The 20718-nt window shown below is 45.2% G+C and overlaps 1 protein-coding gene across 1 annotated transcript in view; it reads right to left on the bottom strand.

Moving 5' to 3' along the window:
- The window catches only part of usp54b (ubiquitin specific peptidase 54b), a gene marked incomplete at both ends in the record, with an annotated part of 35823 nt that overhangs the window by 10498 nt on the left and 4607 nt on the right, over positions 1-20718 (bottom strand). The window contains 8 exons of the mRNA XM_084456054.1: positions 1-144; positions 4283-4432; positions 4615-4761; positions 14075-14180; positions 14537-14619; positions 14808-14921; positions 17536-17670; positions 20038-20130. The exon at positions 1-144 is cut by the window's left edge and continues 28 nt beyond it. Coding sequence (XP_084312180.1) covers positions 1-144; positions 4283-4432; positions 4615-4761; positions 14075-14180; positions 14537-14619; positions 14808-14921; positions 17536-17670; positions 20038-20130 — 972 coding nt within the window. The remainder of the gene's footprint in view (positions 145-4282; positions 4433-4614; positions 4762-14074; positions 14181-14536; positions 14620-14807; positions 14922-17535; positions 17671-20037; positions 20131-20718) is intronic.

The following is a 20718-nucleotide window of genomic DNA, read 5'->3' as shown; positions in this document are numbered from 1 at the left end:
GCTGCAGCGCTGGAGGTCCAGCTGGGGGTTGGGGCAGTCCTGTGATGCCACCGGTGTCCCCTGGGGGTCAGCGTAGAGCAGCAGCAGTGGCTGGTAGTGACCTTTTATACAGCGAGACACCACGTCCTTCCACTTAGGACCAATCTATGAGGGAGGTGGACACATACACACACACAATCGATCAACATGGTATTTATCATTAATAGAGTCAGTATGAGAGTTTGCTTGGTTCATCTGTACTGAATGACAGACGACCCGTCTAAACCACCCTACTGCCAAACATAAACCTCCTGTACCCACGGTTCGGGCTACACCAGCGCCATCTCACCAGCGCTCCATCACCATAGACCTGGACTCCCTGCCCCTCACTGAGACCTGGCACAGCGACGTTTACATTTCTATAAATGAATTTTGCCCACCTGAATATGCCATTCAGCGTATTATCTCCCACCACACCCCTATTACCACAAGGAAACAGTCAGGTGGATCTAATACGAAAAACCTGATATCCGTTCCAGTGAATATACCATCCAGGCCTACTAGTCAGGTGAGCCAGCCCTTTTCTCCGGAAGCTATTTCAATGGCGATCCTGAATGTCAGGTCCCTACCAAGCAAAACTTTTCTCATTAATGATCTTATATGTGAACGTAAATTAGACTGTATGTTCCTAACTGAAACCTGGCTAAATATAAATGGACCAGCAGCCCTCATCGAAGCCTCTCATCCTAACTACAGCTTTTTTCAATCTATCAGAAGCGGGAAAAAAGGTGGAGGAACAGCCACCATAGCTACAAATGCCCTCAGCTGCAGAACCATCTCCTTTGATGATTTTACCTCTTTTGAATACCACGCTATTGTCTTGAAATGCCAGCCCCCAGTTCTGGCAGTAACCGTGTATAGGCCTCCTAAACAATGCCCTGCCTTCTCTACAGAATTTTCAGAACTCCTGTCCATCATCCATACAAATTAGGATAAGATTATCATCATTGGAGATTCCAACATACACGTGGACACTGAGGCGGACTCGAAAGCTAGGGACTTTATCAACCTCCTAAACTCCATGGATTTCACCCAGCATATCACTGAGCACACTCACAACCGCGGCCACACCCTTGATCTAGTGATTACTAAGGGCCTGACTATCACTGTCTCCTCTATTAGTGACCTCGCTCTCTCCGACCATTTCTGTATCTTCTTCCCTGCATTGGTTCCTAAAGTCAAAAGTAGTACTGAACGCTTTATCAAGAAACGTTATCTTACCTCCGCAGTAGCTGATAGTTTTAGAGAAATAATGACCACACACAATTTATCAACTCCAGAAGTGGGGCCGTTAGGAACTATTGAAGACTTAGCAACCACCTTTAACACCAGAGTAAGGGCAGCCTTGGATTCTGTAGCACATATTAAACTGAAAAGGATCACAGCCAATCATAAAGCTCCATGGCGAAATGAGCAAACAAATCAACTAAAGAGAACCTGCAGAAGATCTGAGCGTATATGGCGAAAAACCAAGCTACAGGTCCACCATGATATTCTCAAAGAACATCTCTCTGCCTTTAATAAAGCAATAAGAAATGCAAGGAAAGACCACTTCTCAAAATTCTTCTCAACCGAAATAATTCAAGAGTGCTCTTCTCAACAATTGATAGCCTAATAAACCCTGCCATAAAAACACCAGATAACCTGCTCTCTACCTCCAAATGGGAGGAATTTGCAGCTTACTTCAGAGATAAGATTATGAATATTAGGAGGTATATCACCCAGGAAAGGCCATGCGTCCCGTTCACAGATCCTCTTCCTCCATGTAATGGACATATGAGCTTGTTTACACTGATGGACACAGAAATGTTGAGAAAAGTAGTATCCAAACTCAAATCCTCCACATGCCTGCTGGATCCCATCCCCACCGATTTTTTCAAAACTATTTTTGACTCTGTATCTTATGACATTTTATCCATTGTTAAGGTGTCTACAGGTGTCTTCCCACCAATACTTAAAACTGCTTTGTTGAGACCCGTGCTGAAGAAAAACAACCTAGACACTTCAGTTCTTAGCAATTTTAGACCAATCCAACCTTCCCTTTTTGAGTAAAATTCTGGAAAAGATTGTTTTCAAACAGATTAATGATTTCCTAGCTACAAATTTTACCCTTGACCTTTTCCAGTCCGGCTTTCGCGCCCATCATAGCACAGAGACGGCATTAGTCAAAGTTGTAAATGACCTCAGAATTAATGCTGACTCCAAAGAGCTCTCTGTTCTCGTCCTCCTGGACCTGAGTGCAGCCTTTGATACTATAGATCATGCAATTCTCATCAAAAGACTGGAGAAGTGGGTTGGCCTCTCCGGTCCAGTCCTTAATTTGCTTAGGACCTATCTAACCGGTCGTGATTTCTTCGTTGCCCTCGGTGAACATAGCTCAGGAAAGATCCCTATGACCTATGGGGTGCCCCAAGGATCGATCCTAGGACCTCTACTCTTCAGCCTGTACATGCTGCCCCTTGGCAGTGTCATCAGGAGGCACAACATTAGCTACCATAGCTACGCAGATGATACCCAACTCTATATTTCTGTAACACCCAGTAACATCAGCTTGGTTTACTGCCTTGTCAAGTGTATTACGGATATAAATGTATGGATGTCACATAATTTCCTGCAACTAAACCAGGACAAAACAGAAGTACTGATCATTGGAGAAAAAGCTGAAAGAGAGAAACTATCTGCACACTTAAAAACTCTGGAAATTGACACCAAATGCCAGGCTAAAAACCTAGGTGTCATCACAGCACGAGTCCTCACTAAGACTAGACGGACTAGAAGGGCACACATCACACCAGCCTTAAAATCACTACATTGGTTACCTGTCAACTCTAGAATAGACTTTAAAATACTATTACTAGTCTATAAATCTCTCCACAGTCACTCACCAGAATACATTTCAGACATGCTTGTTAGGTACATGCCTAAAAGACCACTCAGATCCTCAGGTACTGAACTTTTAACAGTTCCAAAAGCCAGGACCAAGAAACACAGAGGCAGCTTTTAGTTTCTATGCCCCCAACCTCTGGAACACCCTGCCGGAATGCTTAAGAAGGGCCGAAACAACGGAGGTCTTCAAGCGCAATCTCAAGACGTACCTTTTCGACCTAGCCTACAATCACTAGCCAGGACCTTGAGACACAGAAAGGCAGCCTCAAACCTACCTGTGAATCCTCTGTATACATTGGTGTATATCCTGCTATGCACTGTATGTATATCAAGTAGTGTACAGAAGCTGGTTACCCTGAAACAGGCTTGTTCTGTTCTGACAGCTGTGTTGCTTCAATGGCTCGGTTTGCTACTAACCGTTTTCTGCCTCCCCTAGTGCCTCTCTCTCTCCCTCCTACCTTCTAACCAGGTCCAGTGGATGCCCCACTGTTGCCCGCAGACCACCCTGAGTCCGAAAGATACCCCCGTGTCAGCTGTGGATGTCGTAGTATTTAGTAAACACACACACACACGTACACACAGACACACATCAGTCCACATCCGGCTTAGGCCTGGACCTGATGCACCTAGCCTTTCTTGCTCTGAAAATTAAATTTAATGTAATTTATTGCTCTATAAATGTTCTTAGCCATTAGACAAATATATTCCAGGAGCTTGCTCCAGGTTGCCTGTTTTAATATCTGTGTTATCTTTTAATATCTGTGTAATGTCTGTGCTTTTATGGCTCTGTGTGCTACTAACCCTGTTCTGCCTTCCCTCTCCCTAGTGCCTCTCTCTCTCCCTCCTATCTTCTACCCAGGTCCAGTGGATGCGCCACTGTCACCAGCAGACCTCCCAGAGTCCGATAGATACCCCTGTGTCTGCTGTGGATGTCGTAGCATTTAGTTAACACACACACACATACACACAGACATACACCAGCCCACTTCCGGCTTTAGGCCTGGGCCATAGCAAACACACACCAGTATTTGCCATGTCTCTCCTAGGATGCTTTTTTAGCCTCTCTTACTCTGAAATGTAATTTAATGTAATGTATTGCTTTATAAATGTTCTTAGCCGGTAGAAAAAACATACTCCAGGAGCTTGCTCGATCGCCTTGTTGAGAGGGGTCAGGGAAGAATTTTTACAGCTCACTTATCTGGCCCCCGGGTGATTACTGTTTTTTTGCTTCCCTCTGGAATATGGAGAGAGTGGGTCGTATGCCCACCTCCCTTGTCTCTGTAAAGCGTATTGTGTTGCCTCTGGGTATGAAGTGCGCTATACAAATAAAGCTTTGATTGATTGATTGAGATAATACCTCTTTGACGTGAGCGTCATCGAAGTACATCCACTTGCGTATCTTGGTCTGGAAGAAGAAGGTGGAGTAGTGTTTCCCGTAGTAACACACCATGCCCACCAGGTAGAGCTCGGCCTGGCGAGCGCGCTCCTCCGTCACGCGGTAGAAGAGCTACATCAAACAACATGAGGAAATTACAGTTTGAATCAGCAGAAATGTATGGGGGAGTCACTGTGGCGTGTCAGTAAATGTTTTGCCCTGTGTACAGCTTGTTCTGTACTGGTTCTGTGTGTGTGTGTGTGTGTGTGTGTGTGTGTGTGTGTGTGTGTGTGTGTGTGTATGTATGTCCATACATCCCCAAGGCGAAGACAGGTCCCCAGGCTATGTATGACGTCCTCTGCCAGGTCCGAGTGGTCGGAGTCCCACACCAGGCCGATGCTCACAATCTCTGGACAGTTCATCAACACACGGTGGATACGCAGAACCTCCCCACAGTTACTCTGGAGAGAGAGAGAGAGAGAGAGAGAGAGGGAGAGAGAGGGAGAGAAAGAGAGAGAGAGGAGAGAGGGAGAGAGAGAGGGGGAGAGAGAGAGGGAGAGAGAGGGAGAGAAAGAGAGAGAGAGAGGAGAGAGAGAGAGAGAGGGGGAGAGAGAGAGGGAGAGAGAAGGAGAGAGAGAGAGGGAGAAAAGAGAGTGAATTGAATTGAGAGAGAGAGAGAGAAACAGAAGGGCTTATTTTGGTTACATTATTTCTGTAATGCAGACGCAAAAGTGAGGATGGTGTTCAGGTGCGGCCAACGCAGTTTCAGTAATATCACGACTGAGAATGATAGTGTCTCCATGGTGCAGTTGTAAAAGAAGCTGATCTAAGCTAATAAAAGACACATGGGTGTGGTGGGGGTTTGGTTTCATAATGGCCAATCACAACACCTGTTTTCCAACCCTTAAAATACTATTGCACCAACTCTACAGAATCAGGCAGTTTCCTGATGACATGTTTGTGCGGCTGTGCCAGGAACACTTCCCAAAAAAAGAATGGAATTACTTACTCAGGCCATTGTAATGTACCAATGACTTACTCAGGCCATTGTAATGTACCAATGACTTACTCAGGCCATTGTAATGTACCAATGACTTACTCAGGCCATTGTAATGTACCAGCGGACCTGTGTAGGTCACAGAAATGGCCTCTCATACCTTGGCTAGAAAAAGAATGCTGTGTACTTTGTAATCTTATGCTTTTGTAGAAATAACTGTCTCTGCTCACACCCTAGCCGTGCCAGTCTCTCAGTCGACAAAACAGGAATCCAGCTGGACTGGGGGGTGGGAAGCGAGGGCTGGGAAAAAGCCCATACACAGAGGTTGCTCTTTGATTGTATAAATTATTGTTGTAACTCCTAATTGGGGCCGCACTTCTCACTTTGTGAACTGCTGAGTGCATGAAGCAAGCGTCAACAGTTGGACGTAACCCTTCTGCAGTTAAATTTTTGTGTATTTTCTTTGGGTAAAACTTTGTGAAATTTAGAATGTTGGCATTGAATCTTTCCTGAACAATACTCTGAGAGAGAAGAGAAGAGAGAGAGAAGAGACACTGCCACAACACTAGCAATTTTACCTATGTAGGCTAGCCCACATGGACATTTAAGGAGACCACATATTATGTTCTGCAGCCGATCCTGTTCGTGACTGTATTTTTACCCATATGGAGATGGAGAAAATAATCACCAGTAATCATAGTGTTACACTGGGCACAGTTGGAACAAGGGAAATTACCACCTTAGTGTGAAACTTTAGTGTTGCCAGCTGCCAAGGAAAGGTGCTCTATAATCATGGGAGAGAAAACAGCAGCTAAGCAGGGGTACTGGCCTTACCGCCTGATGTACGGTCGGGAGCCACGGTTGTCGATATTACTGTTCTGATAAAATACATACATTTTTTGCTTATAGATTTGCAATATAACCCCCCCAAAAAACACTTATTCTGAAAATGTTTGTCTATAGCATCTTGTCTATTTGCCATGTCATTTGAGATCACAGGTGACCTTCCTCTTGTGGAGGTTGACAAGATCAATGAGGACAGGATGAGGAGGTCTTTGACAAGGTGAAATATATTACACAACTGTATACTGAGCAACCACCTGAGTGATGCGGAAGCCATAACAATACTGTACATCAGCAATATACAGAGCTATACAGCAATGGAGAATATACATTTCGAATACATCACTTTTTCTTGAACTTTTAAGATGCGATTCAATGTGGAGAAGGTCCAGGAGAAACGGTAGGGAACCTAGCAGGGGAGGATCAAGAAAGAAAAAAACATTTTGAGAGGAAGCGTGGTAGACATGGTTGAGTACCAGTTAAGGTAATTTTGCCATTTCATTATTACATGACTTTCTTAGGGTGACTAAGGCCGGCGACAACAACCTGTTGCAGTTGGAGATCTTGGATGGCCACCAGCTGAAAACCCAGACACCATTCTGCCTCTGTGAAGCCTCTGAGGAAGTGTCTTGTCTTCTTGTTGTGAGAGACAGATGTTGTTGTTTCCATAAAATGATTTTTCCCTAAGGATCACAAGCTTGCCAGCCCACCAAGGAAGCTCCCCATCTGCTTGGGCTGGTGTGCTCTGAGCCAGAGGGCTACTTGAAAGCAGAGGTACAGTACACTTGCAAATTCTTGCTTGAGACATTTTTTAATCCTTCAATGACCATATGCCATTGAACAATTAACCCTGCCCTGTAACTACCATAAGTCTCTCTCAAGTCTCTCTCTCTCTCTCTCTCTCTCTCTCTGATAGGTGACATGTGTTGGACTCCAGGGAGCCACATCCCATCCACCCAAGCCAGTTTGTTGCGATGACCCTGAACCACTGTGCTCAACTCTGGAGGACACAGTACACTTAAAGTTCTTGTCAGGTCCCACAAGCAAGCAGTTTGCACATGTTCGTACAGATGTTCAACAGCATCTCATTAATCAGTTATATCTTCTCACAGGTTGTCCAGGGCAGTAATGGCAGTGATGTTGTCATTACAGGTGTCCAGTGGGGGCAGGCCTGCTCGCTTCACTGAGCAGGGTGGAGGACCTTAGCAGAACAGTCCTTAACCCACAGTGTTGGCTAGATTACCTTGTTGTTGACCACTCTCAGGCTCTCTTGCAGACACAACATCCCCATGAAGGAGGCGTGTATGCCACCACATCCCTTGCCCTCAAGTCCTCCCTACCTGCACCAACCCAGGGGTTTGTATAGATTTGTAATGTCTGTGTCAACCACTGGGTTACGGTAAGTAACATCAGCTGCCAGGTAGGTACTGTTCATGTTTATGACTCCACTGCTCACAGCACAACCGAGGAGTTCATTTCACAGATATTGTAACAGGCCATCTCTCTTCCAAAGGGAACGAGGTCTGCCTGCTGTGGCTGGATGTCAGCAGCAGAGGGGCAGCTCAGACTGTGGGCTGTTTGCTACTATTGCAAACAGTCTCACTCTCTGCAGAGGATCCATCCATGGTGCGGTACCACCAGGTGACCATGTACTGTAAAATCACCTCTTTTCCTGCTTTCAGGTTGGACATCCGACAGCATTCCCCAGCTCCACACGGTATCCCACGGTCAGGCCAGCTGACGCTGTGGAGCCAGCTGACGCTGTGGAGGTCAGCATCCACTGGAAAAGTGGAGTAGGTGGGCTCTAGATAGTCTGACGCCAATCACTTTGCATTTTACTAGTCTAAGGTGATAGTCTGGGGCCAATTGCCTTGAATTTTACCCCCCCCCACGGATGCAGCTTTGGAGTAGGCAGGGTTTAGACAAGATCACTATCAGAATGGAAAGCAGGCTTTCTTCCCCCAAGTAGAGCTCATGTGTCACGCCCGGCTCAGACGCAAGAAGATGACAAGAAGGGGAGACTTAAGCCTGCCCCCAGGGAAAAATTGAGAAACAACCGGTCTCCCCGATACCTGATATACCGTCCGTACCTCGTTCATTTTGTAATATCGTTACTTTACTTATTACTCCCAGCCAAAAGTAACTAGTTACTTATGCAATATATTACTTTCCCAGTACACCCCCGTGTGAATCTCAGATGACGAGACACAACCTTTTAAACACCTTCTGTTATTAATTTAAAGCTGAAAGTGAAACGACAAATCAAAACTGAGGGCCTACATACAATTCAAATGAATAGGCAATGCTATTTGCCCTCCTGCTTAGCTAGGGAGGTGTCGCAGGAGAGCACCAGTTTCAGCCCAAACGAGCTGGTGTTTGGGCACACCGTACGCGGCCCATTAGCGGTGCTCCAAGCTGACTGGTGGACTGCGCTACCCCCTCCAATTTTGCTGGACATCTCCATGTATTCTGGTGAATAAACTAGATGGATCTGTCAGGTTTTGTACCGACTACCGCAAAGTAAACAGCATGACAAAACCTGATTCGTTTCCCCTGCCTCGTATGGAGGATTGTGTGGACCAGGTCGGAGCTGCCCTATTTGTTAGTGAATTCGATCTACTAAAAGGTTACTGGCAGGTGCCATTAACATCTAGAGCTAGGGATATCTCTGCTTTTATTACACCCTCAGGTCTCTAGTCCTACTCTGTTATGAGTTTTGGGCCCAGAAACGCACCTGCCACGTTCCAGCGTCTAATGAATAGGGTAGTCTCCGGTCTGTATGGTTGCATGGTATACTTGGATGATGTGGTGGTTCATAGTGACACATGGGAGGAGCATCTGTCCCGTATACAGGCTCTGTTTGACCGCTTGGCTTGGGCGGGGTTGACTGTCAACTTGGCAAAGTGTGAGTTTGTCAAGGTGACAGTCACCTATCTGGGCAAAGTGGTTGGTCAAGGTGAGGTGCGTCCTCTCCGGGTGAAGGTCTCAGCTATTGACAGCTTTCCGGCTCCCTGATGCGTTTCCTAGGAATGGTGGGGTATTACCGTGGATTCTTTTAAAACTTTTCCACGGCATTGGCTCCCCTTACTGAGCAAAAGCTCAGTTTGTCTGATCTCCTGCATGTCAGCGAGCTTTTGAGAACGCCAAGTTTCTCCTTAGCTCTGCTCCTGTTCTGGCTGCTCCCTGCTTGGGAGCGCCATTTAAATTGCAGGTGGACGCGAGCAATGTGACATTAGAGTTCTTTGACAGAAGAGTGTGTGTCATGGCGCACTGTGTGACATCACTGAGTCGCTCCTTCACTCCATAAAAAAGAGAAAGCTGTAGCCTGGGTGCACCATTGTTGAGCAATTGTTGACAATATCTAGGACAGAGAAGAGAGAAAGAGGGAGAGTGAGAGAGAGAGAAGGGAGGGCGGTTTGCTGAGTTGTGCTTGTCCTGTGGACCTTCTGTTGAGTTCAGAACCGCTTGTTCTGAATCCTTCCTTTGAGTCATGGCCCACCACAGAGCTGGTGGAACACAAACACACACACATACACACAGACCTGGCAGAGCGGGTACGGAAACAGCCTGAGAACACCCCGGCAACCAGAGGGTCTGCCAGTACACACACACACACACACACTTTCTCCCTTTGTGGGAAGCAGTCTGGACCGGGCTGACACCAACCATGGCAGGAATGTATAAAGCCAGGGCCTGGTTCTTACAACAGCACTAAAACACAGTCAAGAATCAGCACACTTTACAGAGGGACAAACCCTCAATTAGCTTAGCAAAGGCCTATGGTTAGAGCACTCACTTATCTTAGCAGTGCCAAAGATAGTACAATAGCACCACTATGCAATGCTGAGGAACAAGCTGTCGATAGGCTAGAAGAAAAGCAAGTTAGTATCAACTATCAGCTTTTAAAACAACAAGTTCACAGTTAATGAGTTGCAGGGAGGCAGGGGACAGGATGCTGGAGGGGTGCAGGGTCTATACACGGGGCCAGCTGCTTGCCACGGCCCAGAGAAAAGGCTCTTTGTGTGGACACTGGCAGAGAGGGGTTGGTGTACGGCGCAGCCCTGGATCTATTCATGCTTCACACCAGCAGCCCGTTCCCATGCGGCAGCACAAGAATAAACTCACGCACAGCCGCAAACACACACGCACACACGCACACACACACACACTGTTACATACACACAGCATTCCCACTGCAAACACTGTCACACACACACACACACATAGCATACACTACTACACTACCACACACATACTGTAGCAACTACATAACAGATTTGCATTTACTTCCACTGAGGAAAGATGGGGAGAGGTACCCTCTCAGAAAAATGGGTACTGTCGAGGTACAGTTTTGTCCTACATGGTACAAAGGTCATAAATGTACCCTCAAAGGTACAGCAATGCACTTAAAGGTACAACGATTACTTAACAGGGTACAATGATTACTAAATACTCCCGTAGAGGTGTGGCCGCATCTGGTTCAGAGCATGCATGTGTGCTGAGATCCAATCAGCAACCAAACCTACAGAACGTGTGTGGACAGTCTTTTTTAACATTATTATTATTATTATTATTATTATTAGTAGTAGTAGTAGTAGTAGTAGTAGTAGTAGTATTAGTATGGGTAGTATTAGTATTATGAGTATTAGTATTAGTATTATGAATATTAATAATAATGCCTCTTTACCACATGTTAACATTCCTGAAACTAGCTTAGCCTAAATTTAGCAACAAGTTCTATAAGCTATAACTTCACTTCTGTAGTAGCAACAGCAGCAGTAGTGGTTGTAGTCGCATCATCCAGTACTACTGTAGTATTAGTTTTCCAGCAGCTGCCTACTAGGACATTAACGACTTCAGATTTTTTCAGGTCGACTTATCTATCAATAAAGTCGAAGTCGAGTCGACAAGTCGCGTGACACACTTAGACAGCGGAGGAATAGCCTAGCCTACATAGATACAGCAACAACAACAACATCAAAACACCAGAACATAATGGCCTGGGGGGTATTCCACAAAGCTGGCTAACTGAGTAAGCCTGACTTCTGCAATGAGTAAAACCTGGAAACTCTTCAAATCTGGAACATGGACTGAAGAAAGAAATAGCTTTCCGGGTTTTACTTTGTGCAGAAGTCAGGCATCCCAGCACGGTTTGTCGCTGTTGTGACGTCCACGTGGCATGGATTTTTTGTCTGCTTTCACCAATATGCCGCAGAGTTCCTGGTACGCCTCGTCCACGTTGTTGGTGTTAGGTGGTGGGAGGCACCTCGTGGATCTATGGGTAAGGAGGCGGTAGCGTTTCCAGTTGGTCTTTCGGAAGTTCCATAGCTTCACCGGCTCGCTCTGGACGAGGTCCACGAGTTTAGGCATGGTTATCAGCAATGGCCGATGTTGGGACTGTGGGAACTTTCCTAGCATGCGTCTATCAGTGAGCCGGTTATCAACGCTGACACTTCAGGCTGTTGTTATCTGCCCAAGCAGCCAGGTTTTCTCCGTCGGATGTATTGGTGCTGTACCGCCAATCTTAATGCTGGCAATTGCAGTCGCCAGTATAGAGATAGGGGTGGGAGAAGACTTGGAGGCTTGTAGATGTTGACTATTTTAAAGCTGGCACGTCCACACACAACCACTCAATCTCTAAGCCAGTCGGGGATTGGTGGGAGAAAGCCCAAAGGTACGCAAAGGTAGGCAATTGCCTCGAGGCCCCACCTACAAAGGGCCCCATAAACACCTCATAAATGTATAGTTAAGAATTATTTCCATTAACTTTTCTATAATAATAATTTCTTCATAAAAATCCATACGCTAAATAGCGTCAGATTGCCCAATACATGTGTGCCACCCCATTCACTACAATGGACTATTCCATTACTGTGTGTCTGCGGAAATGATTCAGATACTCTGGGCGCACTATTTCAAAACTGAAGAAGATGAGATAACGTTACCCCAGCGATGCTGAAACAAGGAGGAAGCAGGAGTAAACTTAGGAAAGTAGAATGTTTTTTTAGCCAAACTGTCAAAGGTAACAACCTTTTTCATGGCGGTTACTGACAACAATAATAAAGAGCAGCGAGTACTAGCACTGGGAGCATTGCTAATACGAAGAGGAGCTACCTGCAACCTTACAGGAGAATACTCCTTCGACTGGAGATGGTGACGTAGCTGATGAAGATGGCAATAACATATAATAACCTTCTTCTTAATTTATGTTAATGATATGCCAGCAGCTGTAGGGTGCAAACTGTTGCTATATGCACATGACTCAGTTATTCTGTTATGAGGAAATGACCCAACGGGGATAGAGGAAGTCTAGAGTAAAGAGCTTGAAAGTAAATTAGCTTCAAGCTAGAATCTGGTACAGTGCATCATATGTTGCTATATATGTTTTAACTGTACACTGTCCCTTTTTAACAAATAAAATAAAGGAATTAAATTAATGAATGAAACCACAGCTAGTTTTGCAGTGTGATTGCACTGTGTTGTGTCCACATCTGGGTCGGTTGGTACACCCACCGCCCTCAAAAGCGCTCAAAAGGACCACTGAAGGCTGGATACACTTATTCCTTTTGGATGTATACAGTATATCTATGTGAGAAGACCTTTTTATCACTGACATTTATCAGGAACAAATACAAATCATAGCTCATCAGAGTTGAAGATGATCTTCGTGTCGCAGTCTCAGGCATAAAACCAAGAATACTACTTTGTTCAAAGAAACAGGCCCAGCCTTCCCACTAAAGCATGTAAGTCAATGCACAAAGGGAACAAACGCATAATACAAGCCTAATCATGTATACCTGCAAGCAGTGATGAGGGGCCAAGCAGTTCAGAGTTAGGTATAGACCAATATGGTGGCCGTATCAACTCGGTAAACATGACAAGTTACAATGTCTTGGCCTTGGGACCTCCTACAGTATCATACACGGTATCACCATACACAATAATTATTTAAATTAAGCTAAATGGTATGCGCTTCCTCAAAATGGGGTCCCAAGTCCATGTACCAAGCTTGAAACATGACCTCACTTCCTCTTTGCCGTCGTTTCGATTGGCTGTGACTGGCTTTCCCGTTACTCCCGACACTATTGGCTAGCTAGCTAGCAATACACCTCTATCTCTTACCTTCATGGCTAACATGTTAGTCGTCACATTGCAATGTTACTCCAGCAAGTTCTAGCTAAATGTTTGCTAACTGTGATGCTAATTTTCACTCCTTTGACTTATGCTAACAACATTAGCGATCTAAAGGTTCGCTAAAGGTCTCTAAAGACCTTTGGCCTGCCGGGGGTTCTTACAATTATAGGGGAAACACTGACTGGTGATATGTGCTTAAAACATTGCAACAACAGAGCAGGTTGCAACAGAGCGGGTTGCAACTTCCAAAAATACAGTATACTGCCCAAAAATCCCAATAAAATCTGTAATTAATTCCTTAATTTCAAGCTGTATCTTTTACTTGATATACTACGCCACTGTCATATTCTATTCTCCTCTCAGTTTTGTCCATTGGAGCCATAAGGGGGGGGGGCTAGGACGATTCAAAGGGCCCTGCACTGCCTGGGGCCCCCATAAATCACTATTATTATTATTATTATTATTATTATTATTATCATTAACATGAGGTCTAGATTTGGGGGGCCAAATATTACATTCTTTCATAGGAGCCAACATTTCTAGTGACGCCACTTGTTTTGTCAGCACTCTGCTGCCTAGTGGCCTCGGGAAAATAAACTAGGTTGTGTGTACAATAAAACGTTTTATTGTATGGGTCACAGATTTAATCACTGATATTTGACAGAGAAAGATAGAAAGATAGATAGATAGATAGACAGACAGACAGACAGACAGACAGACAGAACGATCAATCTATAAACCACAATGGTCCCACGGGCCCTGTGCACTAGTTTTGTACCACTACATATGTGTGGACTCACAGGGCAGTTGCGTAGGTCTCCCATGTTGCTGGCGTTGCGAAGCAGCTCTCCAAACATGTCAGGCGTGGGTTTCTCCCTGCATTCCAACATCCTCACAGCCTGGTTACTGCAGCAGGGGAAACACACAAACACGCATCCTCAAGAACACACACTGCATGGCTCACACACACACTCCTCACACGCAGGCTGCTCGTATGTGTGCTCTGTTTAGCAGGGACTCATGCAGAGAGGGAGGGAACACGCTGTACCTTCCCTTACTCCAGCCAAGCCCGGCACCACATTTACTGCATTGTTGGGGGGGGGGGGTGCCTGTGTGTGTGAGTGTGTGCGTATGTGTGTGTGTTTGTGAGTGAGTGTGTGTGTGCGTGTGCGCATGTCTGGTCTTACCAAAGGGATGTTATAGATATGTAGTGTGTGTGTGTATGTGTGTGTGTGTGTGTGTGTGTGTGTGTCTGGTCTTACCAGAGGGATGTTGTAGATATGTAGTGCACCATCTGAATGAAGGGCAAGGGGTCTGATGTAGCTCCACAGCTGTTACACACACACTGACAACAGGAAATACACACACGCATACACATACACACAAAAACACGCACGCACACACACACACACACACACACACAAACAGTGCTTAATTTTTTGCTTACCTCAAAAATAGAAAACAATAAGATCAACTTCAAAAAATCTCTCTTTTTGCTAGATTTGTCCAGCAGTAATACTGTGTGTGTCCCACCTGTTCAAACAGAGTCATGGCAAACTTCTGGTGTGGTATACAATGTCTGGCTGTACAGATGTCTTCTCTGCTCTCAGAGCTGATGTGGAAGTGAAGACGCATCAGAAGGTTCTCCTGAAAACATACACAGTATGAGTGTGTGTGTGTGTGTGTGTGTGTGTGTGTGTGTGTGTGTGGGCGCACGCTTTTCTCTCTGTGCTGTTGTTAATCTGATTGTGGGAGCAGCATCTATATTTCATAAGAACCTGCTGGATTCCCTGACTGAACACATTTACTACCAATCGATTAAATTGTGCCCTGCAGACACACACACACACACACACACACACACACACACACACACACACACACACACACACACACCTAGTAAAAAAATTATCTAACTGGAGAAATGTAATGGTAGTGAGTAGAATAAAGAAAAACGGGCAGAGAAAGATGTGGTAGAGTGCTGGAGAGGTGCTGTTACTGTAGGCATTCAAAGCCTCCTACAGTATTTTAGCCAAAGTTCTGGAGACCTTGGTAAATAAACAATTGAAATATTTTCTTTCAAGTCACTCAGTTTTAAGTACTCACCAATCTGGAATCAGAGCCAATCACAGCACCATTTCTGCTGTTACTCTTGTTACTAATGACATAATGTCGGCATTAGACAACAGGAAACATTGTGCTGCCCGCTTTGTAGATATTTCAACGCATTTGATACAGTCAACCACTACCTGCTTTTAAATAAACTATCTAGTATTGCTTTGGATGGAGGTGCTTGTGATTGGTTTCTGGACTATCTGTCGTCAAGGTGTCAGTGTGTGAAATTGGGTAACATTCAATCTGATTTCTTGTCTCTAGCTAAAGGTGTGCCCCAAGGCTCAGTGTTGGGTCCTGTCCTTTTCACCATCTATATTAATGATATTGTCTCTGCACTAGCTGGCTGTCATGCTCATCTATATGCTGATGATACAGTTGTCTACTGTATTGTGGATACTGTTCAGGAAGCCATTGAGAACCTGCAGCTTTCTTTTAATATGCTGCAAGAAGCTCTCATCAATCTGAAACTAGCCCTTAATCCTAGCAAATCTAAATTTATGTTGTTTTCTAGAGCCAGGATTACAGATTATGATAGGCTTAATTTACTAATGGATAATGGCTTGTGTATTGAGAGAGTCACTGAGTACAATTATCTTGATTATGAGATGATAAACTCTCATTCAAGTTTCATGTAGACTGTCTAGCCTCTAAGCTGCGGCAGAAAATTGGCTTCCTGTACAGAAACCATTCAAGCTTTCCTATGTTCAGCAGGAAGATACTTGTTCAAGCTGTCTCCATATCACTATGAGACTATGGTGACACAATCTATAGACATGCTTCTTTGACTACCCTGAAACCCCCCCCTCTGTCTACCATTCCGCCCTAAGATTTATTACGGGTGATAGTTATGACTGTGTTCTTTATGATAAGGTAGGCTGGTCTCCTCTCTCTGTAGGGCGTAACTATCACTGGTATTTGTTTATTTTCAAAGCCATTATTGGTAAATCTCCCCCATACCTGTACATCTCATCTCTGTTGGACTGGAGCGTTGGTACCTACCAGACCCGATCAAACGATCAGTTTGTTTTCAGGGTTCCTCGTGTGCATTCTGAACTCGGTAGATCTGCTTTTATCCATGATGCTCCTTATACCTGGAATACTCTACAACATACTCTACAACAGAAGCTTGAGGTACTTCCTTCAGTCGCAGAGTTTAAATCCTTTTGGCATTTGTACTTTCACCTGTAATTGTTTTTAATTATTATTATTATTATTATAATTATTGTATATTGTATTTGTTCTGTTGCTATTTGTGTATTTGTGTGAACTCGTCAACACTGTAAATGAGGGAAACAGTGCTTTACGAGTATATATATAGGTTTGAAATTAAATGAAATCTCTCCTTCCTACAGTATTGATACAATATTCCTCCCTTTCTCCTTCTCTCACTCTCCCCCTGTCCTGTTTCTGTTGACTGATCACTCTATATCTTATTAGCTTAAAAGCAATTATCTGTATTGATGTTTCTCCACTGTCCTTACAGCAGAAACTCTTGAGATCAACACAATCTATAGACACACAGACACACACGCACACAGCCACACACACACTTACATGTATTTTCATGTTTGTGAGGACCGCATGAACCTAAACCTAGTCCGAAACCCTAAACTTAACTCTAACCCTACGTGTATAATCCCAGAAAAACCCCTACATTTATCCCTAAACCCCAAACCTAACCCTAACCATAATCTTTGATCCTTAACCCTAACCATAACCCTAACCTAACCCTAACTCTACTTGTAACCCAAGACTTGAACCCTAACCATTGACAATCAAATAAAAAAAATATATAATTTAGCGATCTCCCCACAAGTGACCATTGTTCTTTTTTTTATACTATTCTTGCGGGGACATTAAGGTCCCCACAACATAAAGTAAAGCAAACACATGCACACTCTTACAAACACACACACACACACACACACACACACACACACACACAAGCCTGCAAGACCTGTGAGCAGCAGTAATGTACAGTAGAAGCCTTGTACTAGCTTCCAGTGCCTCAATTCTCTACCAATCTCCCTAAATCCCAGTGTGTGTGTGTGTGTGTGTGTACAGTATGTATGTGTGTGTGAGAGAGAGAGAGAGAGAGAAAGAGAGAGAAAGAGAGAGATAGAGAGAGAGAGAGCTGGAGACTTACGAAACACTCTGCGGCATCGTCCATGATGCCCAGCTGAAATCTCTGTTCGTCTTGGAAGGTCTTGGCCAGAGCACTTCGCAACACATCCGACGGCAACACACGCTCACTGCTGAATTGGAACTGGGCAAAGATGCTCTGTAACCACACACACACACACACACACACACACACACACACACACACTAGTACAACAGATGTGTACAGTACAGGGCTGCAGGCCATATCATAGACAATTTAGGTCTATTTTTCCTCTGTACACATACACATGTGTCCAGGGCAACCTTGGGAGTCAGTGTGTGACTGGGACCCAGCACAGGCCCATCTGGTGAAAGGTGTGAGGAGCGTTACATTACTGTGAGACGGAATCCTCATTCATTGCGTCACTCACTCTAAACGGGGCATGTGTGTGTGTGTGTATGTGTGTGTGAGTGAGTGTGTGCGTATGTGTGTGTGTGTGCGTGCGTGAGTGCGTACGTATGTGTGTGTGTGTGTGTGTGCGCGTGCGCACGTGCGTGTGTTATGGTTGCTCTGCTGACTGCAGCAATGCGCCAAGGAGAATAGAGGGGGAATATACCCTACAGAGAGAAGGAGGGAGAAACAAAAGGGGGAGGGGGCGAGGAGGAGAGAGAGAGAGAGAGATAGGTAGAGATGGGGGAGGGGTCGAGGAGCGTGTGTGTGTGTGTGTGTGTATGTGTGTGTGTGTGTGTGTGTGTGATTGAGCTGACGGGAAAATTCCACAGCATCCCTCTCATTGTACACACACCACCAGAAGGCAGGAGCAATCTGCACCAGCTACCACATCCATTCATCTCTCTTTCTCCCCCATCTCTCTGCCAGGAAGAGGGGAGCGCGGGCGGAGGGGCGGGGGAGTGGGGGAGTGGGAGAGCAGAGGGTCAGGCTGTTCGGGGGTGAGATTAAAAGTGTTGCAGTGATTTCTAGGTGATAGCCGAGCAGAAGCAGGTCTTGAAACTGGACTTGTTCAGCCAGCGTCCTTCTAAATCCCCCATGCCAGAGGGGATAACTGGCCCTAGTATGCTTCTCCAAGGACACTACAGCCTGCTAGTGTCTGGTAGTGTGGTGTCACAGTGTGAGGGTGTGACGGCGCTTGATATGAAGTGACACTAATCCTGATACCCAATCAGAAGACAGAATCCGTCATACTCCCAGCAGCTTCCAAAGAGTATTGATGGAATAAAGCCACATCTGTCAAAGATACACCAACAAACTACACACCTACAAGCCAATCTGTGTGTGTGTGTGTGTGTGTGTGTGTGTGTGTGTGTGTGTGCGCGTGTGTGTGCAACACCCTAGGTTTTCTGCTAGCTCAGCAGTTTCAGTCAGCCAATTAATTACAGAGAGGCGCAGGAGACAGAACACAGTGTAGAACACGCACACCAACACTGCAACACGAAGTACACACCCCTATGCACCTTTATATACAGCTACAGACCCCCCCCCCCACACACACACACCACTACTTCTTCTTCTTAGTGTGGGTTTTGATGTTGTGTCCTCTCCCCCCCAGGCTTGGGGCCGAGAGGCTATCCTTTTACCACCCAGAGCCTGGGTGAGGGGTCACCCATGCTATATATCCGGGCACACCTCCAGGAGCCGTGTCACCACTTCGTCATCCACAACCGTCAGGCGATGCATTCCGTTGGGTGTCCAGTATGTCGGACAGTCCTGGATGACATGGTCTACGGTTTGTTCCTCGGCGCCATACTTGCACGCTGCACAGGATACCAAGCCACATCTGTGCATCGATGAGCAGAAGCGTCCAACACCGGTCTGTAGGCGATTAAGCCTCACCCACGCCGGTTTGGGTATGTCCATCCCGGGAGGGGAAGGACCGGCGGCCTGTCACGATGCGCAAGGCTTCGTTGATAGGCGTGTTGATAAGGCGGGTGTGAGCGCTGAGACACCAAACCGGTGCGCAGTATTCACTGGTGGAGTAGACCAGGGCTAGGGCCGCCGTACGCAGTGTTTTTGCGCTGGCGCCCCAGCCTGATCGGACCGGTCGCCTCATCAATGCCACACGAGCTGTTAATTTCGTGCGCAGTGAGTCGACACACGCACACCATTACACCTCCCTACACTTTCAACCACTACACACTGCTGTACACACTACTCTACTGAGCCCAGAGTAACCATTATAGACACCACGCAGAAGGCACAGAGAGATACAGTACCTATATACAGGAGGAGAACTATGAAACCATGTAGAGTTGTAAATAAAACCAAAACAAGAAGGCCTACAGAGGACAGCCTTGTCCAATTATCTTGTTCATCTGCATAAAAGCTCAAAAATAAAGCCCCTACTCAACTGGTTGTTCCTTCCATTTCATAAAAGCACGAAACAGAGTAGGACATTGCTGCATATGGACATACACATGAACACATGAGGCATACTAGATTAGGGCCATGATATACAATATACTGTAGACTAGAGTCATGGTATACACTATACTGTAGACTAGAGCCATGGTACAGTATAGACTATACCTTGAGAGCACAGAAGATGCAGGAGTCCTCCATGCACTTGTGCGTGGTCAGCTGCCGGAAGCTTCTGCGAAAGATATCTAGATGCCACAGGACCTGTTAGAGAAAACACACACAGGCATGCACACACACACACACACACACACACACACACACACACACACACACACACACACACACACACACACACACACACATTAATTTAATCAGTATCTTTATTCAAAGTGGCAATGCAAATGGCATTGTATTTTCATTTTAAACTTTTGCATGCATTCTTTAACTCAATATTAAAATTAAAATGCAATTTTGTGATTTGCATTTACATTTTCATGTACCTGCATGTATTGAAGTTTGAAATGCAATAAGGGATTGCATTATCATTATCATGGAAGGTTTTTGGCCTCTTTATTCAAATCGCAATGCAATTGCATTTTAATTTTCAACTTCTACGGGCATTCTTTCACTCAATATTAAAATTCAAATGTAATTGTGTGATTTGCATTTCCATCATACACATTCTGCTGACAATATGAAAATGATAATGAAAAGCCATTTGACATTTCATTTTCACCGACAACGTGCACGCTTTGTTGGTGTCAAAATTCAAATGGAAATGCAATATGGGAACCCGCCCTATTCTGCCTCTGATTGGTTAGTTGTACTTCGACCTACTGTGCTTCTAAT

The sequence above is a fragment of the Borostomias antarcticus genome (assembly GCF_949987555.1).
Source record: "Borostomias antarcticus genome assembly, chromosome: 22".
NCBI classification, from domain to species: domain Eukaryota; kingdom Metazoa; phylum Chordata; class Actinopteri; order Stomiiformes; family Stomiidae; genus Borostomias; species Borostomias antarcticus.
Note: the sequence above shows the minus strand (reverse complement) of the source record. Positions and strands in the feature narration are given on the sequence as shown.